General features: G+C 52.9%; 1 protein-coding gene across 4 annotated transcripts in view; it reads right to left on the minus strand.

Moving 5' to 3' along the window:
- Positions 1-16,727, minus strand: part of EXOC6B (exocyst complex component 6B) — a 328,073-nt gene extending 311,346 nt beyond the window's left edge. For all 4 annotated transcript variants that reach the window (XM_059845563.1, XM_059845562.1, XM_059845564.1 and 1 more), the window contains exon 1: positions 16,549-16,727. In XM_059845563.1, coding sequence (XP_059701546.1) covers positions 16,549-16,661 — 113 coding nt within the window. In that variant the 5' untranslated portion in view covers positions 16,662-16,727. The remainder of the gene's footprint in view (positions 1-16,548) is intronic.
- Between the last annotated feature and the right edge of the window lie 1,491 nt (positions 16,728-18,218).

Consider the following 18,218-nt stretch of genomic DNA (forward strand, 5'->3'; position numbering starts at 1 on the left):
GCTCAGTGTGCTGATATTCCATGAATTCCTGCCTGGAAAAGGGATGGGATTCATGGAGCCAGGCAAAGTCTGGAGCACCCAGTGCAATTCCAGCTCAATGTGCTGATATTCCATGAATTCCTGCCTGGAAAAAAGGGATGGGGTTGGTTGAGATGGGATTCATGGAGCCAGGCAAAGTCTGGAGCACCCAGTGTGCTGATATCCCTGAATTCCTGTCTGGAAAAGGGATGGGATTCATGGAGCCAGGCAAAGTCTGGAGCACTCAGAGTCATTACAGCTCAGTGTGCTGATATCCCTGAATTCCTGCCTGAAAAAAAGGGATGGGGGTGGTTGAGATGGGACTCATGGAGCCAAGCAAAGTCTGGAGCACTCAGTGTGCTGATATCCCTGAATTCCTGCTTGGAAAAGGGGATGGGATTCATGGAACCAGGAAAAGTCTGGAGCACCCAGTGTGCTGATATCCCTGAATTCCTGTCTGGAAAAGGGGATGGGATTCATGGAGCCAGGCAAAGTCTGGAGCACTCAGTGTCATTCCAGCTCAGTGTGCTGATATCCCTGAATTCCTGCCTGGAAAAGGGATGGGATTCATGGAGCCAGGCAAAGTCTGGAGCACTCAGTGTGCTGATATCCCTGAATTCCTGCCTGGAAAAGGGATGGGATTCATGGAGCCCAGGCAAAGTCTGGAGCACTCAGTGTGCTGATATCCCTGAATTCCTGCTTGGAAAAGGGATGGGGCTGCTGGGGATGGGATTCATGGAGCCAGGCAAAGTCTGGAGCACCCAGTGTGCTGATATCCCTGAATTCCTGCTTGGAAAAGGGATGGGATTCATGGAGCAGGCAAAGTCTGGAGCACCCAGTGTGCTGATATCCCTGAATTCCTGCCTGGAAAAGGGATGGGACTCATGGAGCAGGCAAAGTCTGGAGCACCCAGCGTGCTGATATCCCTGAATTCCTGCCTGGAAAAGGGATGGGGCTGGCGGAGCCAGGAAAGTCTGGAGCACTCAGTGTCATTCCAGCTCAGTGTGCTGATATCCCTGAATTACTGTCTGGAAAAGGGATGGGGCTGCTGGGAGTGAGATTCATGGAGCCCAGGCAAAGTCTGGAGCACCCAGTGCAATTCCAGCTCAGTGTGCTGATATTCCATGAATTCCTGCCTGGAAAAAAGGGATGGGGTTGGTTGAGATGGGATTCATGGAGCCAAGCAAAGTCTGGAGCACCCAGTGTGCTGATATCCCTGAATTCCTGCTTGGAAAAGGGATGGGATTCATGGAGCAGGCAAAGTCTGGAGCACCCAGGGTGCTGATATCCCTGAATTCCTGCTTGGAAAAGGGGATGGGATTCATGGAGCCAGGCAAAGTCTGGAGCACCCAGTGCAATTCCAGCTCAATGTGCTGATATTCCATGAATTCCTGCCTGGAAAAAAGGGATGGGGTTGGTTGAGATGGGATTCATGGAGCCAGGCAAAGTCTGGAGCACCCAGTGTGCTGATATCCCTGAATTCCTGTCTGGAAAAGGGATGGGATTCATGGAGCCAGGCAAAGTCTGGAGCACTCAGAGTCATTACAGCTCAGTGTGCTGATATCCCTGAATTCCTGCCTGAAAAAAAGGGATGGGGGTGGTTGAGATGGGACTCATGGAGCCAAGCAAAGTCTGGAGCACTCAGTGTGCTGATATCCCTGAATTCCTGCTTGGAAAAGGGGATGGGATTCATGGAACCAGGAAAAGTCTGGAGCACCCAGTGTGCTGATATCCCTGAATTCCTGTCTGGAAAAGGGGATGGGATTCATGGAGCCAGGCAAAGTCTGGAGCACTCAGTGTCATTCCAGCTCAGTGTGCTGATATCCCTGAATTCCTGCCTGGAAAAGGGATGGGATTCATGGAGCCAGGCAAAGTCTGGAGCACTCAGTGTGCTGATATCCCTGAATTCCTGCCTGGAAAAGGGATGGGATTCATGGAGCCCAGGCAAAGTCTGGAGCACTCAGTGTGCTGATATCCCTGAATTCCTGCTTGGAAAAGGGATGGGGCTGCTGGGGATGGGATTCATGGAGCCAGGCAAAGTCTGGAGCACCCAGTGTGCTGATATCCCTGAATTCCTGCTTGGAAAAGGGATGGGATTCATGGAGCAGGCAAAGTCTGGAGCACCCAGTGTGCTGATATCCCTGAATTCCTGCCTGGAAAAGGGATGGGATTCATGGAGCAGGCAAAGTCTGGAGCACCCAGTGTGCTGATATCCCTGAATTCCTGCCTGGAAAAGGGATGGGACTCATGGAGCAGGCAAAGTCTGGAGCACCCAGCGTGCTGATATCCCTGAATTCCTGCCTGGAAAAGGGATGGGGCTGGCGGAGCCAGGAAAGTCTGGAGCACTCAGTGTCATTCCAGCTCAGTGTGCTGATATCCCTGAATTACTGTCTGGAAAAGGGATGGGGCTGCTGGGAGTGAGATTCATGGAGCCCAGGCAAAGTCTGGAGCACCCAGTGCAATTCCAGCTCAGTGTGCTGATATTCCATGAATTCCTGCCTGGAAAAAAGGGATGGGGTTGGTTGAGATGGGATTCATGGAGCCAAGCAAAGTCTGGAGCACTCAGCACCATTCCAGCTCAGTGTGCTGATATTCCATCAATTACTGCCTGGAAAAGGGGATGGGATTCATGGAGCCAGGCAAAGTCTGGAGCACCCAGTGTGCTGATATCCCTGAATTCCTGCCTGGAAAAGGGATGGGATTCATGGAGCCAGGCAAAGTCTGGAGCACCCAGTGCAATTCCAGCTCAGTGTGCTGATATCCCTCATGGAGCCAGGCAAAGTCTGGAGCACCCAGTGTGCTGATATCCCTGAATTCCTGTCTGGAAAAGGGATGGGATTCATGGAGCCAAACAAAGTCTGGAGCACTCAGTGTGCTGATATCCCTGAATTACTGTCTGGAAAAGGGGATGGGATTCATGGAGCCAGGCAAAGTCTGGAGCACCCAGTGCAATTCCAGCTCAGTGTACTGATATCCCTGAATTCCTGCCTGAAAAAAAGGGATGGGGCTGGTTGAGATGGGATTCATGGAGCCAGGCAAAGTCTGGAGCACCCAGTGTGCTGATATCCCTGAATTCCTGCTTGGAAAAGGGGATGGGATTCATGGAACCAGGAAAAGTCTGGAGCACCCAGTGTGCTGATATCCCTGAATTCCTGTCTGGAAAAGGGGATGGGATTCATGGAGCCAGGCAAAGTCTGGAGCGTCCAGTGTGCTGATATCCCTGAATTCCTGTCTGGAAAAGGGGATGGGATTCATGGAGCCAGGCAAAGTCTGGAGCACTCAGTGTCATTCCAGCTCAGTGTACTGATATCCCTGAATTCCTGCCTGAAAAAAAGGGATGGGGTTGGTTGAGATGGGATTCATGGAGCCAGGCAAAGTCTGGAGCACCCAGTGTGCTGATATCCCTGAATTCCTGCTTGGAAAAGGAGATGGGATTCATGGAGCCAGGCAAAGTCTGGAGCACCCAGTGTGCTGATATCCCTGAATTCCTGTCTGGAAAAGGGATGGGATTCATGGAGCAGGCAAAGTCTGGAGCACTCAGTGTGCTGATATCCCTGAATTCCTGCTTGGAAAAGGGGATGGGATTCATGGAGCCCAGGCAAAGTCTGGAGCACCCAGTGCAATTCCAGCTCAGTGTGCTGATATCCCTGAATTCCTGCCTGAAAAAAAGGGATGGGGTTGATTGAGATGGGATTCATGGAGCCAGGCAAAGTCTGGAGCACTCAGTGTCATTCCAGCTCAGTGTGCTGATATTCCTGAATTCCTGCCTGGAAAGGGATGGGGCTGCTGGGGATGGGATTCACGGAGCCCAGGCAAAGTCTGGAGCACCCAGTGCAATTCCAGCTCAGTGTGCTGATATTCCATGAATTCCTGCCTGGAAAGGGATGGGGCTGGTGGAGCCAGGCCAAGCCTGGAGCACCCAGTGTGAGTTTAGCTCAGCGTGCAGCCCCAGGGGGTTTTACAGGGGCTGGGGATGATTTTTGGATCTTTTCCCTCTGAGTGAGGAAGGGAAAATCCCCTCCACCCCAAAGCTGGCCCAGGCTCTCCTTCCTCTCTGCCAGCAGGGCTGAGGGGCACAGCCCAGCAGGGCTGTCCTGCAGGGAGCAGAAATTCCAGAACAAACCCAGGGAAGGCGTTCAGCCATGGGCTGTGCTTCCTCCTCTCCCCATCTGCACCTCAGACACTGTCCCTGTGCCACCCCAGGACAGGCTGGGACAGCCTGGCCACCCCTGCTCCATCCCCAGGGATGCTCCTGCTCTTCCAAGGAAAGCAGAATTCCCAAACTGGGACAGCCTGGCCACCCCTGCTCCAGCCCCAGGGATGCTCCTGCTCATCCAAGGAAAGCAGAATTCCCAAACTGGGACAGCCTGGCCACCCCTGCTCCATCCCCAGGGATGCTCCTGCTCTGTGCTCTGCCTGCTCATCCAAGGAAAGCAGAATTCCCAGCTGGGACAGCCTGGCCACCCCTGCTCCAGGGATGCTCTGCTCTCCCTGCTCATCTAAAGGAACCAAAATTCCCAAACTGGGACAGCCTGGCCAGTCCTGCTCCAGGGATGCCCCTGCTCATCTAAAGGAACCAGAATTCCCAAACTGGGAGAGCCTGGCCAGTCCTGCTCCAGCCCCAGGGATGCCCCTGCTCTCCCTGCTCATCTAAAGGAACCAAAATTCCCAAACTGGGACAGCCTGGCCAGTCCTGCTCCAGGGATGCCCCTGCTCTCCCTGCTCATCCAAGGGAAGCAGAATTCCCAAGCTGGGACACCCTGGCCACCCCTGCTCCAGCCCAGCAGCTCCAGGGATGCTCCTGCTCTCCCTGCTCATCCAAGGGAAGCAGAATTCCCAAAGTGGGACAGCCTGGCCAGCCCTGCTCCATCCCCAGGGATGCTCCTGCTCTCCCTGCTCATCTAAAGGAACCAGAATTCCCAAACTGGGACAGCCTGGCCAGCCCTGCTCCAGGGATGCTCCTGCTCTCCCTGCTCATCCAGGGGAACCAGAATTCCCAAAGTGGGACAGCCTGGCCAGCCCTGCTCCAGCCCAGCAGCTCCAGGGATGCTCCTGCTCTGTGCTCTCCCTGCTCAAGCAGAGTTCCAGAGGCTCAGGGAGGGCAGGGAAGGGACAGAGCAGAGCCTGGGATGTGAGAGCACAGCTGGAACCCAGAGCCCCAAAGCCCAGGGCCAGTCTAGACACTGGGAAGCCACAAAGGAGCCCAGCAGGAGGTGGAGGGAGCAGATCCAGCTGGGAAATAACTCCCAGGAGGAGGGAGAGGACAAAACTCCCTCCCCACGAGCACAGAGCAGGAACGAGCCAGGTTTGTGTCTGCCCAAACCTCCTGAACTTCCCTAAAGCCAGCAAAACTCAGTCCTGGCTGTGGCCCCACCAAATCCCTCTGTGCCAGCTCCTGCCTGGCTGGAAATCTGGGACACCCCACAGCCAAACCTCCTCCAGCTGGGTCACTTTTCCATCCTGCACCAAAGGCACAGCTGTGGGAAATAATAAAGGTCAGAGGATTTTTCCAAAGTTGTAAAACAGCTTCCAGCTTAGGAGAGAGATGCTGGGAGCCCAGAGGGGACAAGGAAGAGCCCCAGGACTTGCCTGAGTCACATCTGGCTGGCACACAGCAAATGAGCTGACAGCTCTGTTCAGCTACTCAATACAATTTTGGGGGGGTTGTTTTGTTACTTTTCCTCCTCTGAGTTCCTTTTGCAAATTTTTTACGTCCTTGGCTTAAGTGCAAAGTGCTTTCTAAAGAGTAACTGAAGGTCACCAGTGCTGTGAGGGGGATCAAGGGGATTATTTGAGAGCTGAGAGGAACTGAGCAACATCCAGAACTGTGCCTGCAAGCAGAGCACCTGACATGACTGAGGAATCACCACTGCATCCACCACACCCACCCTGGAGCTGCTCTGCTTTGTCCAGCTGAGACTCTGAGCTCACTTCCCCAAGCTCAGCTCCAGAACCCCTGATGCCACAGGACTGGCAGAATTCCAACCCTGCACCACTGGGAAATACAGGAGAAAATATCCCAGAGAACATTCCCTGTCCACAGCAGCAGGATCAGCTCAGGAGCCAAGAATTCCAGGCTGGGCTGGAACTCCCAGAGGAGCTGGGGCTGCCCCTGGAGCCCGGGGGTGTCCAGGGCTGGACACTGGGACAGTGCAAGGTGGGGGAACAGGACCATCCTTAAGGGCCCTTCCCACCCAAACCATTCCAGGATTCCCTGACCTGCCAAACACCCCAGACACAAACCCCAAAAACCCCAAGGAAAGAGAAGCTGGAGCTGCTCTGTCCCAGCTGGGCACAGGGAGGTGCCAGGCAGGGAGTGGGCATGGACAACACCCAGGCACTGGAGCTGAGCCAGGATTTGGGGAGCTCAGCTCAATTCCAGCCCTGCCTTAATCCACTCAGAGCTGCCCAGGACCTCGCTGAGCCTCCTCTCACTGCTCTGATCCCTGCAAATCCACATCTTCCCTCTCACAGTTCCACATCCCTGTGATCCCAGACAAACCCCCAGCCTGGCTGACCCCTCCCAGGCACAACATTCCGACTGTCCTGCAGGGCACTGGGAAGCACCAGACAGGATCCATAAAGGTGGAGCACCAAGGAACAGCCTGGAAAGCAAACACACCCCTGGGAGGGAACAACACCCGGGAGGAGCTGCTTGCAGGACTCAAAAATCACAGACTCAGGCAGGGAAGGACAAGAATCACCTGGAAATCATTTAAAGAGGACAAAAAAAGGCAGGGAAGGACAAGAATCACCTGGAAATCATTTAAAGAGGACAAAAAAAGGCAGGGAAGGACAAGAATCACCTGGAAATCATTGCCAGAGGACAAAAAAAGGCAGGGAAGGACAAGAATCACCTGGAAATCATTGCCAGAGGACGAAAAAAGACAGAGAATAAAAAGAATCACCTGGAAATCATTTAAAGAGGACAAAAAAAAAAGGCAGGGAATTACAAGAATCACCTGGAAATCATTGCCAGAGGACGAAAAAAGACAGAGAATAAAAAGAATCACCTGGAAATCATTTAAAGAGGACAAAAAAAAAAGGCAGGGAATTACAAGAATCACCTGGGAATCGTTGCCAGAGGACGAAAAAAGACAGAGAATAAAAAGAATCACCTGGAAATCATTTAAAGAGGATAAAAAAAGGCAGGGAATAAAAAGAATCACCTGGAAATCATAGCCAGGGGACAAAAAAGGCCACAGAATCAGGGAGGGAATTACAAGAATCACCTGGGAATCATTGCCAGAGGACACCAAAGTCACAGAATCAGGCAGGGAATTACAAGAATCACCTGGAAATCATTTAAAGAGGACACAAAAAGTCACACAATCAGGCAGGGAATAAAATGAATCACCTGGAAATTGTTTCCAGGGGAAACAAAAGTCACAGAATCAGGGAATGAATTACAAGAATCACCTGGAAATCATTGCCAGGGGACACAAAAGTCAAAGAATCGAGCAAGGAATAGCAAGAATCACCTGGAAATAATTTGAAGAGGACAAAAATGTCACAGACTCAAGCAAGGAATAACGAGAATCACCTGGGAATCATAGCCAGGGGACACAAAAGTCAGGGAATAAGTCAGGGAATTACAAGAATCACCTGGAAATTGTTTCCAGGGGACACAAAAGGCACAGAATCAGACAGGGAATTACAAGAATCACCTGGGAATCATTGCCAGAGGACATCAAAGGCACAGAATCAGGCAGGGAATAACAAGATTCACCTGGAAATCATTGCCAGAGGACACCAAAGGCACAGAATCAGGCAGGGAATTACAAGAAACACCTGGACATCGTTTGAAGAAGACAAAAAAAGTCACAGACTCAAGCAAGGAATTACAAGAATCACCTGGGAATCATTGCCAGAGGACAAAAAAGGCAGAGAATCAGGCAGGGAATTAAAAGAATCACCTGGAAATTGTTTCCAGGGGACACAAAAGGCACAGAATCAGGCAAGGAATAACAAGAATCCCCTGGGAATAAATCCTGAGCCTTCCCAGCCCCTGGCACTGCAGGGGAAGGCAGAGGTGCAGGTGGCACACCTGAGCTGCCAGGGCAGGGGAACTGGGACTGAGGGAATCCCTGCAAGGAACAATTCCTGCTGGGGCTGAGGGAATGAATCCCTGCAAGGAACAATTTCTGCTGGGACTGAGGGAATCCCTGCAAGGAACAATTCCTGCTGGGGCTGAGGGAATGAATCCCTGCAAGGAACAATTTCTGCTGGGACTGAGGGAATCCCTGCAAGGAACAATTCCTGCTGGGGCCCAGGGAATCCCTGCAAGGAACAATTCCTGCTGGGGCTCAGGGAATGAATCCCTGCAAGGAACAATTCCTGCTGGGGCTCAGGGAATCCCTGCAAGGAACAATTCCTGCTGGGACTGAGGGAATCCATGCAAGGAACAATTCCTGCTGGGACTCAGGGAATGAATCCCTGCAAGGAACAATTCCTGCTGGGGCTCAGGGAATGAATCCCTGCAAGGAACAATTCCTGCTGGGACTGAGGGAATCCCTGCAAGGAACAATTCCTGCTGGGGCTCAGGGAATGAATCCCTGCAAGGAACAATTCCTGCTGGGACTCAGGGAATCCCTGCAAGGAACAATTCCTGCTGGGACTGAGGGAATCCATGCAAGGAACAATTCCTGCTGGGGCTGAGGGAATGAATCCCTGCAAGGAACAATTCCTGCTGGGGCCCAGGGAATCCCTGCAAGGAACAATTCCTGCTGGGACTGAGGGAATGAATCCCTGCAAGGAACAATTCCTGCTGGGACTGAGGGAATGAATCCCTGCAAGGAACAATTCCTGCTGGGACTGAGGGAATGAATCCCTGCAAGGAACAATTCCTGCTGGGGCTCAGGGAATCCCTGCAAGGAACAATTCCTGCTGGGGCTCAGGGAATCCCTGCAAGGAACAATTCCTGCTGGAGCTGAGGGAATGAATCCCTGCAAGGAACAATTCCTGCTGGGGCTGAGGGAATCCATGAAAGGAACAATTCCTGATGAGACTCAGGGAATCCCTGCCAGGAACAATTCCTGCTGGGGCCCAGGGAATGAATCCCTGCAAGGAACAATTCCTGCTGGGGCTCAGGGAACAATTCCTGCTGGGCTCAGGGAATGAATCCCTACAAGGAACAATTCCTGCTGGGGCTCAGGGAATCCCTGCAAGGAACAATTCCTGCTGGGGCTCAGGGAATCCCTGCAAGGAACAATTCCTGCTGGGGCTCAGGGAATCCCTGCAAGGAACAATTCCTGCTGGGACTCAGGGAATCCCTGCAAGGAACAATTCCTGCTGGGACTCAGGGAATCCCTGCAAGGAACAATTCCTGCTGGGACTCAGGGAATCCCTGCAAGGAACAATTCCTGCTGGGACTCAGGGAATCCCTGCAAGGAACAATTCCTGCTGGGGCTGAGGGAATCCCTGCAAGGAACAATTCCTGCTGGGGCCGAGGGAATGAATCCCTGCAAGGAACAATTCCTGCTGGGACTCAGGGAATCCCTGCAAGGAACAATTCCTGCTGGGGCTGAGGGAATCCCTGCAAGGAACAATTCCTGCTGGGGCTCAGGGAATCCCTGCAAGGAACAATTCCTGCTGGGGCCCAGGGAATCCCTGCAAGGAACAATTCCTGCTGGGACTGAGGGAATCCCTGCAAGGAACAATTCCTGCTGGGGCTCAGGGAATCCCTGCAAGGAACAATTCCTGATGGGGCTCAGGGAATCCCTGCAAGGAACAATTCCTGCTGGGGCTCAGGGAATGAATCCCTGCAAGGAACAATTCCTGCTGTGGCTCAGGGAATGAATCCCTGCAAGGAACAATTCCTGCTGGGGCTCAGGGAATCCCTGCAAGGAACAATTCCTGCTGGGGCTGAGGGAATGAATCCCTGCAAGGAACAATTCCTGCTGGGCTCAGGGAATCCCTGCAAGGAACAATTCCTGCTGGGACTCAGGGAATGAATCCCTACAAGGAACAATTCCTGATGGGACTGAGGGAATCCCTGCAAGGAACAATTCCTGCTGGGACTCAGGGAATGAATCCCTGCAAGGAACAATTCCTGCTGGGACTGAGGGAATGAATCCCTGCAAGGAACAATTCCTGCTGGGACTGAGGGAATGAATCCCTGCAAGGAACAATTCCTGCTGGGACTGAGGGAATCCCTGCAAGGAACAATTCCTGCTGGGGCTGAGGGAATCCCTGCAAGGAACAATTCCTGCTGGGACTGAGGGAATGAATCCCTGCAAGGAACAATTCCTGCTGGGACTGATGGAATCCCTGCAAGGAACAATTCCTGCTGGGGCTCAGGGAATGAATCCCTGCAAGGAACAATTCCTGCTGGGGCTCAGGGAATCCATGCAAGGAACAATTCCTGCTGGGACTGAGGGAATCCCTGCAAGGAACAATTCCTGCTGGGACTGAGGGAATCCCTGCAAGGAACAATTCCTGCTGGGGCTCAGGGAATGAATCCCTGCAAGGAACAATTCCTGCTGGGACTGATGGAATCCCTGCAAGGAACAATTCCTGCTGGGGCTCAGGGAATCCCTGCAAGGAACAATTCCTGCTGGGGCTCAGGGAATGAATCCCTGCAAGGAACAATTCCTGCTGGGGCTCAGGGAATCCCTGCAAGGAACAATTCCTGCTGGGGCTCAGGGAATCCATGCAAGGAACAATTCCTGCTGGGGCTCAGGGAATGAATCCCTGCAAGGAACAATTCCTGCTGGGACTGAGGGAATCCCTGCAAGGAACAATTCCTGCTGGGACTCAGGGAATCCCTGCAAGGAACAATTCCTGCTGGGACTGAGGGAATCCCTGCAAGGAACAATTCCTGCTGGGGCTCAGGGAATCCCTGCAAGGAACAATTCCTGCTGGGGCTCAGGGAACAATTCCTGCTGGGGCTCAGGGAATCCCTGCAAGGAACAATTCCTGCTGGGACTGAGGGAATCCCTGCAAGGAACAATTCCTGCTGGGACTCAGGGAATGAATCCCTGCAAGGAACAATTCCTGCTGGGGCCCAGGGAATGAATCCCTGCAAGGAACAATTCCTGCTGGGGCTCAGGGAATGAATCCCTGCAAGGAACAATTCCTGCTGGGACTCAGGAACAATTCCTGCTGCAAAATTCCTGCTGCAGCCTGACGGGATTCAAAAGCAGAGAGAAGACCCAAACCCTGGTGAGCACACCTGGGCGGCTCCCAGGGCTGCTTGAACTCATCAAATGCTGATTAAATCCTCTGGAATTCATCAAAGGCTGCTCAGAACTCCTGCAGCAGCTCCCCAAAGGCGGCAGGGCTGGCACAGCCCCAGGTGCTGAGGCAGAGAGGATTAAAAAGTGACTTAATCCAGGCTGGCCTTGAGCCAGGAGGTGACACCAGGTGCTGAAGGACACTGCAGGGGGGTCAGGACAGAGAAACATCCCCAGGGGCTGAATAAAAACTGCTTTTAATGATTTAAACTGCTTTAAAATCACTTAAACCGCTTTTAAGTAATTTAAACTGCTTTTAAAATGACTTAAACCACTTTAAAATTACTTAAACCACTTTAAAATGATTTTAAATGATTTTAAATGATTCTAAATTCAGCTATCCCAGGGACAGGGGTGAGGTTTCACCCCCATTTTAAGGGCTGCCACAAGGAAACCCCAGTGTCCCCGAGCTGGAATGTCCCAGGCCAGTGCTGATTGAAAATAATACCAACAGCTCTTGTAATATAGAACAGAAAAATAAATACAAACCCAGCTCAAGGGGACAGAAAGAGACACAAACTTCAATTAAACACCAGAAAAATGAGAGCACTGGGGTATCCCAGCTAGCCAAGAGCTGGTTTGAATGCAGAAAGTTTCTCTTCCTCTAAAAGGTCTCGAAACATTTTTATTAAAAACATTTTTGTGATATATATTACTAAAAATACTTAAAATATGTCAATCTATATGAATATATCTATGTGAATATATCTATGTGAATATATCTATGTGAATATATCTATGTGAATATATCTATAAATACAAACCCCAGCTCAAGGGGACAGAAAGAACCACAAACTTGAATTAAAAACAATAAAAATGAGAGCACTTGGGTATCAAAACCAGCTCCTGGCTACTGTAAGTTGGAAAGTTTCTGTTCCCCTAAAAAGTCTTCAAATATTTTTATTGTGAACATTTGTTGTAATATATGATAATTACATATTTTAAAATATATCAGTGTCTATTAATCTATAAAAACAAAATAAATCAATAAAAAATCAATAAATAAATCAATAAATAAATCAATAAATCAATAAATAAACCTATAAATAAACCTATAAATAAACCTATAAATAAACCTCTATCTCTAAATACAAACCCCAGCTCAAGGGGACAGAAAGAGGCACAAACTTTAATTAAACACAATAAAAATGAGAGCAGTTGAGTATCACAGCCAAGAGCTGGTTTTAAGTTAGAGAAATTTCTTCAAACATTTTTATTGGAAACATTTTTTGTAATATATAAAATACTAAAAGTATTTATGTATTTTTTAGTCAAAAATATATCTCTAAATAGAAACCCCAGCTCAAGGGGACAGAAAGAAAAAGCTTCAATAAACAAAATAAAAATGAGAGCACTGGCCCAGTTAGCCAAGAGCTGGCTTTAGGGCACAGAAAGTTCTTCAAACATTTTTATTTTGTAATACATAATACTAAAAATATTTGAGCTATATCTCTCTATCTATAAATATTAAATCTATAAATCTATAAAATATCTGCAGCTGGAAAGCCCAGCTCAAGGGGACAGAGAGATCAAGCTCAGCTAAACCCAGCAGGGATGAGGGCACTGGGGTCACCCTGAGCCAGGAGCTGCTCTCAGGTCCCAGCTTCTCCTCCCCTGAAGCTTTTCTGGCCCTGCAGAGGTACAGGGCTCCCCCAAAGGCAGAGCAGGAGGACCCCAAACCCCTGAGGAAAGGGGCTGGCAGCAGAGGGAGGGAGCAGGGCAGGTGCAGTCAGCAGCAGGGCTGCAATCAGGAGAGGCCAAGGGCAGGGAGAGCATCCTGAGCTCCGTGCCCCTCGCATGCCACAGAGCCTGGCAGGGCACACAGCCCGGGGCCAGCGCTGCCCCTGGGGTCACAATTCCCCCATCGGGGTCCCAATTCCCCCATCGGGGTCCCAGTTCCCCCATCAGGGGTCCCCAATGCCCCCATTGGGATCCCAGTGTCCCATCAGGGTCTCAATTCCCCCACTGGGGGTCCCCAATGTCCCAGTAGGGTCTCAATTCCCCCATCAGGGTCCCCAGTCCCCCATCGGGGTCCCAATTCCCCCAGTTCCCCCACTGGGATCCCCAGTGCCCCCAGCAGATTCCCAATTCCCCCATTAGGATCCCAATGTCCCATCAGGGTCACAATTCCCCCATTGGGGGTCCCCAGTGCCCCCAGTAGGGTCTCAATTCCCCCACCAGGGTCCCAGTGTCCCATCAGGGTCACAATTCCCCCATCGGGGGTCTCCAGTGCCCCCAGTGGGGTCCCCAATTCCCCCAGTGGGATCTCAATTCCCCCACTGGGGGTCCCCAAGAGCCCTATTGGGGGTCCCAGTACCCCCATCGGGGTCCCAATTAACCCACTAGGGTCCCCAGTGGGGTCTCAGTGCCCCCAGAGATGTCCCCAGTGCCCCCACTGGGATCCCCAATTCCCCCATTAGGATCCCAATGTCCCATCAGGGTCACAATTCCCCCATTGGGGTGCCCAGTGCCCCCAGTGGGGTCTCAGTTCCCCCAGTGGGGTCCCCAATCCCCCTCCCCAGGAGGGCCGGGCTGCTCCCCCCGCCGCAGCGGGGCTGGGAGGGACCCCAAGGAGAGGAGTCCCCTCCCGGCAGGACTTTGTGCCCCTGGCATGTGCCACCCTGCTGGGCTGGGCCGGACCCCACCCAGCCACAGGGGCCAAGGGCGGGACCCGCAGCTCCCGTCCGAGCCCGGGAATGTCCCCGAGGAGCCAGGAGCCCACAGACACCCAGTCCTGCCCCTATGGAATGGCAGTTCTGCACAGCAAGGGGGTCAGGAACTGATAAACACCCAGTCCTGCAACAATTACATGGCAATTCTGCACACCAAGGGGGTCAGGAACTGATAAACACCCAATCCTGCCCCTATGAAACGGCAGTTCTGCACAGCAAGGGGGTCAGGAACCCACAAACACCCAATCCTGCCCCTATGGAATGGGAACTCTGCACACCAAGGGGGTCAGGAACTGATAAACACCCAATTCTGCACCTATGGAATGGCAGTTCTGCACACCAAGGGGGTCAGGAGCCCACAAACACCCAGCTCTGCCCCTATGGAATGGCAGTTCTGCACAGCAAGGGGGTCAGGAACTGATAAAAACCCAATCCTGCAACAATAGACGTCTAATTCTACAAACTAAAGGGATCAGGGACTGATAAAAACCAAATTCTGAACCAAAAAAAAGCACAACTCTGAAAACCGAGGGGATCAGGAACTGATAACAGCCCAGTTCTGAAAACCAAAGGAATCAATAACAGCCCAATTCTGGATACCAAAGGAAGCAATAACAGCCCAATTCTGGAAACCAAAGGAATCAATAACAGCCCAATTCTGGATACCAAAGGAATCAATAACAGCCCAATTCTGGAAACCAAAGGAATCAATAACAGCCCAATTCTGGATACCAAAGGAAGCAATAACAGCCCAATTCTGGACACCAAGGGGGTCAGGAACTGATAAAAACCCAATCCTGCAACAATAGACATCTAATTCTACAAACTAAAGGGATCAGGAACTGGTAACAGCCCAATTCTGAAAACCAAAGGAATCAATAAAAACCCAATTCTGCACCAATAAAAGCCCAGTTCTGCAAACCAAAGAAACCCATAAAAACCCAATTCTGGAAATCAAAAAAACCAATAAAAGCCCAATTCTCGAAACCAAAGGAACCAATAAAAGCCCAGTTCTGCAAACCAAAAAACCCAATAAAAGCCCAGTTCTGCAAACCAAAAAACCCAATAAAAGCCCAGTTCTGCACCAATAACAACCCAGTTCTGCAGACCACGGGAATCAATAAAAGCCCAGTTCTGCAGACCCAAGCCCCAGCCTCCAGCCTGGCCCCGAGCTGAGCTCTGGGAGTTCCTGGCAGAGAAGCCAGCCTGGCTCCTGGACACACAATTATTCCATGATGCCCACAAGAAATGAGTCACCTTTCATAAAAAAAATAAAGTTTCCACCATCCTCTCTTCCTGCCTCTGGTGTTTACCCTGAACTCTGCCACCCTCGCTGATCATTAATCACAATTAAATGTCCCCACATCCAGCAGTGAATGAATAAACCCCAAACCTCTCCCAGCCCGGACACTCGGGGTTTTTCCTGTGGGAATGCAAAGCTCCACATCCACCCCAACTCCTCACCTAACTGTAATATCAAGAGACGAGATCAGCTGCACTTTTTCTCCTCTGAAATGGAAAAAACCACCCACACTCCTCACCCTGGCAGCTCCCACCATCCAAACCAGTTTTTGCAGAACAATAAATCTCCTTCCCAGCATCTCCCACTGCTCAGTTTACCTCGAGAAGCTTCACGGGAGAACTCCAGGAAGAAAAGTGCAAGAATTCCCAATAACCGAGGGATGGGCCGTGCTGGAGCGAGCCCAGGGCTCTGCCGGGCTCACGAATCCCAAAATTTCTGTGCCCAGCTCGGTGCCAGCACCGCTGCAAATCCCAGGGATGCCCCAGGAGCTGCTCCAAGGCTCCAACCGGGACATTGGAGGCACAGAAATAAAGGCAGGGGAAGCTCCAGCCCTGAGCGCATCCAGCCCTGCCCAGCCCAAACCCCAAATTCCCCTCCCGGAGGCACCAAGCTCCGGGCTGAGCTCGGAGATAACGGCGTTATCTGCTGGCGGCTGAAGCCCGGCATTGCTGAGGGGTTCCGTGATGCTCCCGGTGATCGGGAGGAGCTGGAAATCGCCCCGTCCGTTCGGGGATCACACACACACCTGCGCTCGGCAGGGACTCGGAGTCCTTGGGAGAACTTCTGCAGCACTTCCAGGGGGGAACGACGGGGGGATGGATTACAAGGATGGGGGGATTACAGGGATGGGGGAATGACAAGGACCGATAAATTATCTCAGCATCTCAGGGCAGCGATGCTGACTTGGTCCAGCAAGCCACAACACGGCACGGATGGCGATAACTGATCTAGAATAATCCCATTTTTTAGGAAATCGGGCGATTCCTCATGGGACGCAGGTTATCGTTAACAGCACCCTGGGCACCGGGGCCAGAGCTGCGCTGCCCGAAGCGAACCCCGAGGAACGGCGGCTCCGGAGCGACGGGAAGGACGTGACGGGGCAGGGAAGGGGCGAACCCGGCCGAGGGAGCGGGGCTGTCCCCGGGGCAGCGGCCGCTCGGAGAACAAAGGAGCCCGGGGGTGCCCGCCGGGGACACCGTGACACCGGCTGGCAAAGGGCAGGAGCGGCGCTGCCCCGGTAACCCCGGCACAGCCCTGCCGGGAGCACCCCCCGCATCCCCCCGAGCCGCACGGGATGCCCGCTCCCCCCGCGCTCCCGCACCTGAGCGTGGGGCCGATGCAGGCCGTGTCGGTGCTCTCGATCTCGCGCAGGATCCGCTCGTGCTCCGCCGCCGTCTCCAGGCTCTCCAGCTCCGCCATCTTCGGCCGCTCCATGGGGCCGCTCCACCTGCGCGGCCCCGCCCGGCCCGGCCGGCAGCGGCACCGCCGGGGCTGCTCGGCCCCGCTCCGCCGCGCGCGGGGCACCACGGGACATGTAGTGCGGGAGGGGCCCGCGCCGCGCGGGGAACCACGGGAGATGTAGTCCGGGAGAGGGGCTGGGCCGCGCGGCACCATGGGAGATGTAGTGCGGGAGGGGGCCGGGCCTGCGCGGCCGCTCCGCCCAGGGAGGGACGGACGGAGCGAGGCGGCCCCGGGACTGGGGGAGCGGCGGGAGATTGGGTCCGGGGTGTCCTCCCCGTGAGGACAGAGCTCCATGGTTTGGACATCTCCGTGAATGACAGAGCCCCATGGCGGTCCCCATCTTGTACCCAGGAGAGGACACAGCCCCATGACACAGTCCCCGTGTCCTCCTCTGTGAGAGGACAGAGCCCCACGGCAGTGACACCGTCGTGACATCCCAGCAGGACAGAACCTGTGTCCCTGCCCCGAGCAGAGGCAGCCCCTGCTCCTCCTGCCCCATCCTGTCCCCTCCTGCCCCTGCTCCTCAGCCCCATAAACGATGTCACCCCGCTCTGAAAAGGCGACTGCGGTCCCAAAGTGTGCAGAAAATCCCGCTGGGAAAAGCCAGTGTCCCTAAAGGAGACACAGGAGTCCTACAGCTTTATTCGGATGAAGGGAGAGTTCACCGGGGCACAGTGCGGGGTTTTCTCTCTCTCTCGGTTTCAGAGGGCTCAGCCTCCCTTTAAACCCAAACTCCGGCCGCGTGCTCCCCCTTCCCTTCCCCATTGCCGAGGAAGGTGCAGCCTTCCCCAGCAGCCTGCTCCCCATCCCCCTTGAACCCGGCATTTCACCACAATTCTCGGGAACTCCCGCTTGTGCAACCCGGTCTGTTTCAGGAGTCAGGGTGTCCGGGATCTGTGACAAACCCTTGAAATTAACTCCAAAGTGGCTTGAAATTAACCAAAAGTTAATTCATTCAGGAAGTCCCACTCATCTGTGTCAGGAGTCAGGGTGAAACTGATCCCGACTTTCAGGAGCTCCCACCTGTCTGTGTCAGGAGTCAGGGTGAAACTGATCCCGAATTTCAGGAGCTCCCACCTGTCTGTGTCAGGAGTCAGGGAGAAATTGACCCCAAATTTCAGGAGCTCCCACCTGTCTGTGTCAGGAGTCAGGGTAAAATTGACCCCGAATTTCAGGAGCTCCCACCTGTCTGTGTCAGGAGTCAGGGTGAAACTGACCCCGAATTTCAGGAGCTCCCACCTGTCTGTGTCAGGAGTCAGGGAGAAATTGACCCCAAATTTCAGGAGCTCCCACCTGTCTGTGTCAGGAGTCAGGGTAAAATTGACCCCAAATTTCAGGAGCTCCCACCTGTCTGTGTCAGGAGTCAGGGAGAAATTGACCCCAAATTTCAGGAGCTCCCACCTGTCTGTGTCAGGAGTCACGGAGAAATTGACCCCGAATTTCAGGAGCTCCCACCTGTCTGTGTCAGGAGTCAGGGTAAAATTGACCCTGAATTTCAGGAGCTCTCACCTGTCTGTGTCAGGAGTCAGG

This window comes from Haemorhous mexicanus, chromosome 4 (genome assembly GCF_027477595.1).
Source record: "Haemorhous mexicanus isolate bHaeMex1 chromosome 4, bHaeMex1.pri, whole genome shotgun sequence".
NCBI classification, from domain to species: Eukaryota; Metazoa; Chordata; class Aves; order Passeriformes; family Fringillidae; genus Haemorhous; species Haemorhous mexicanus.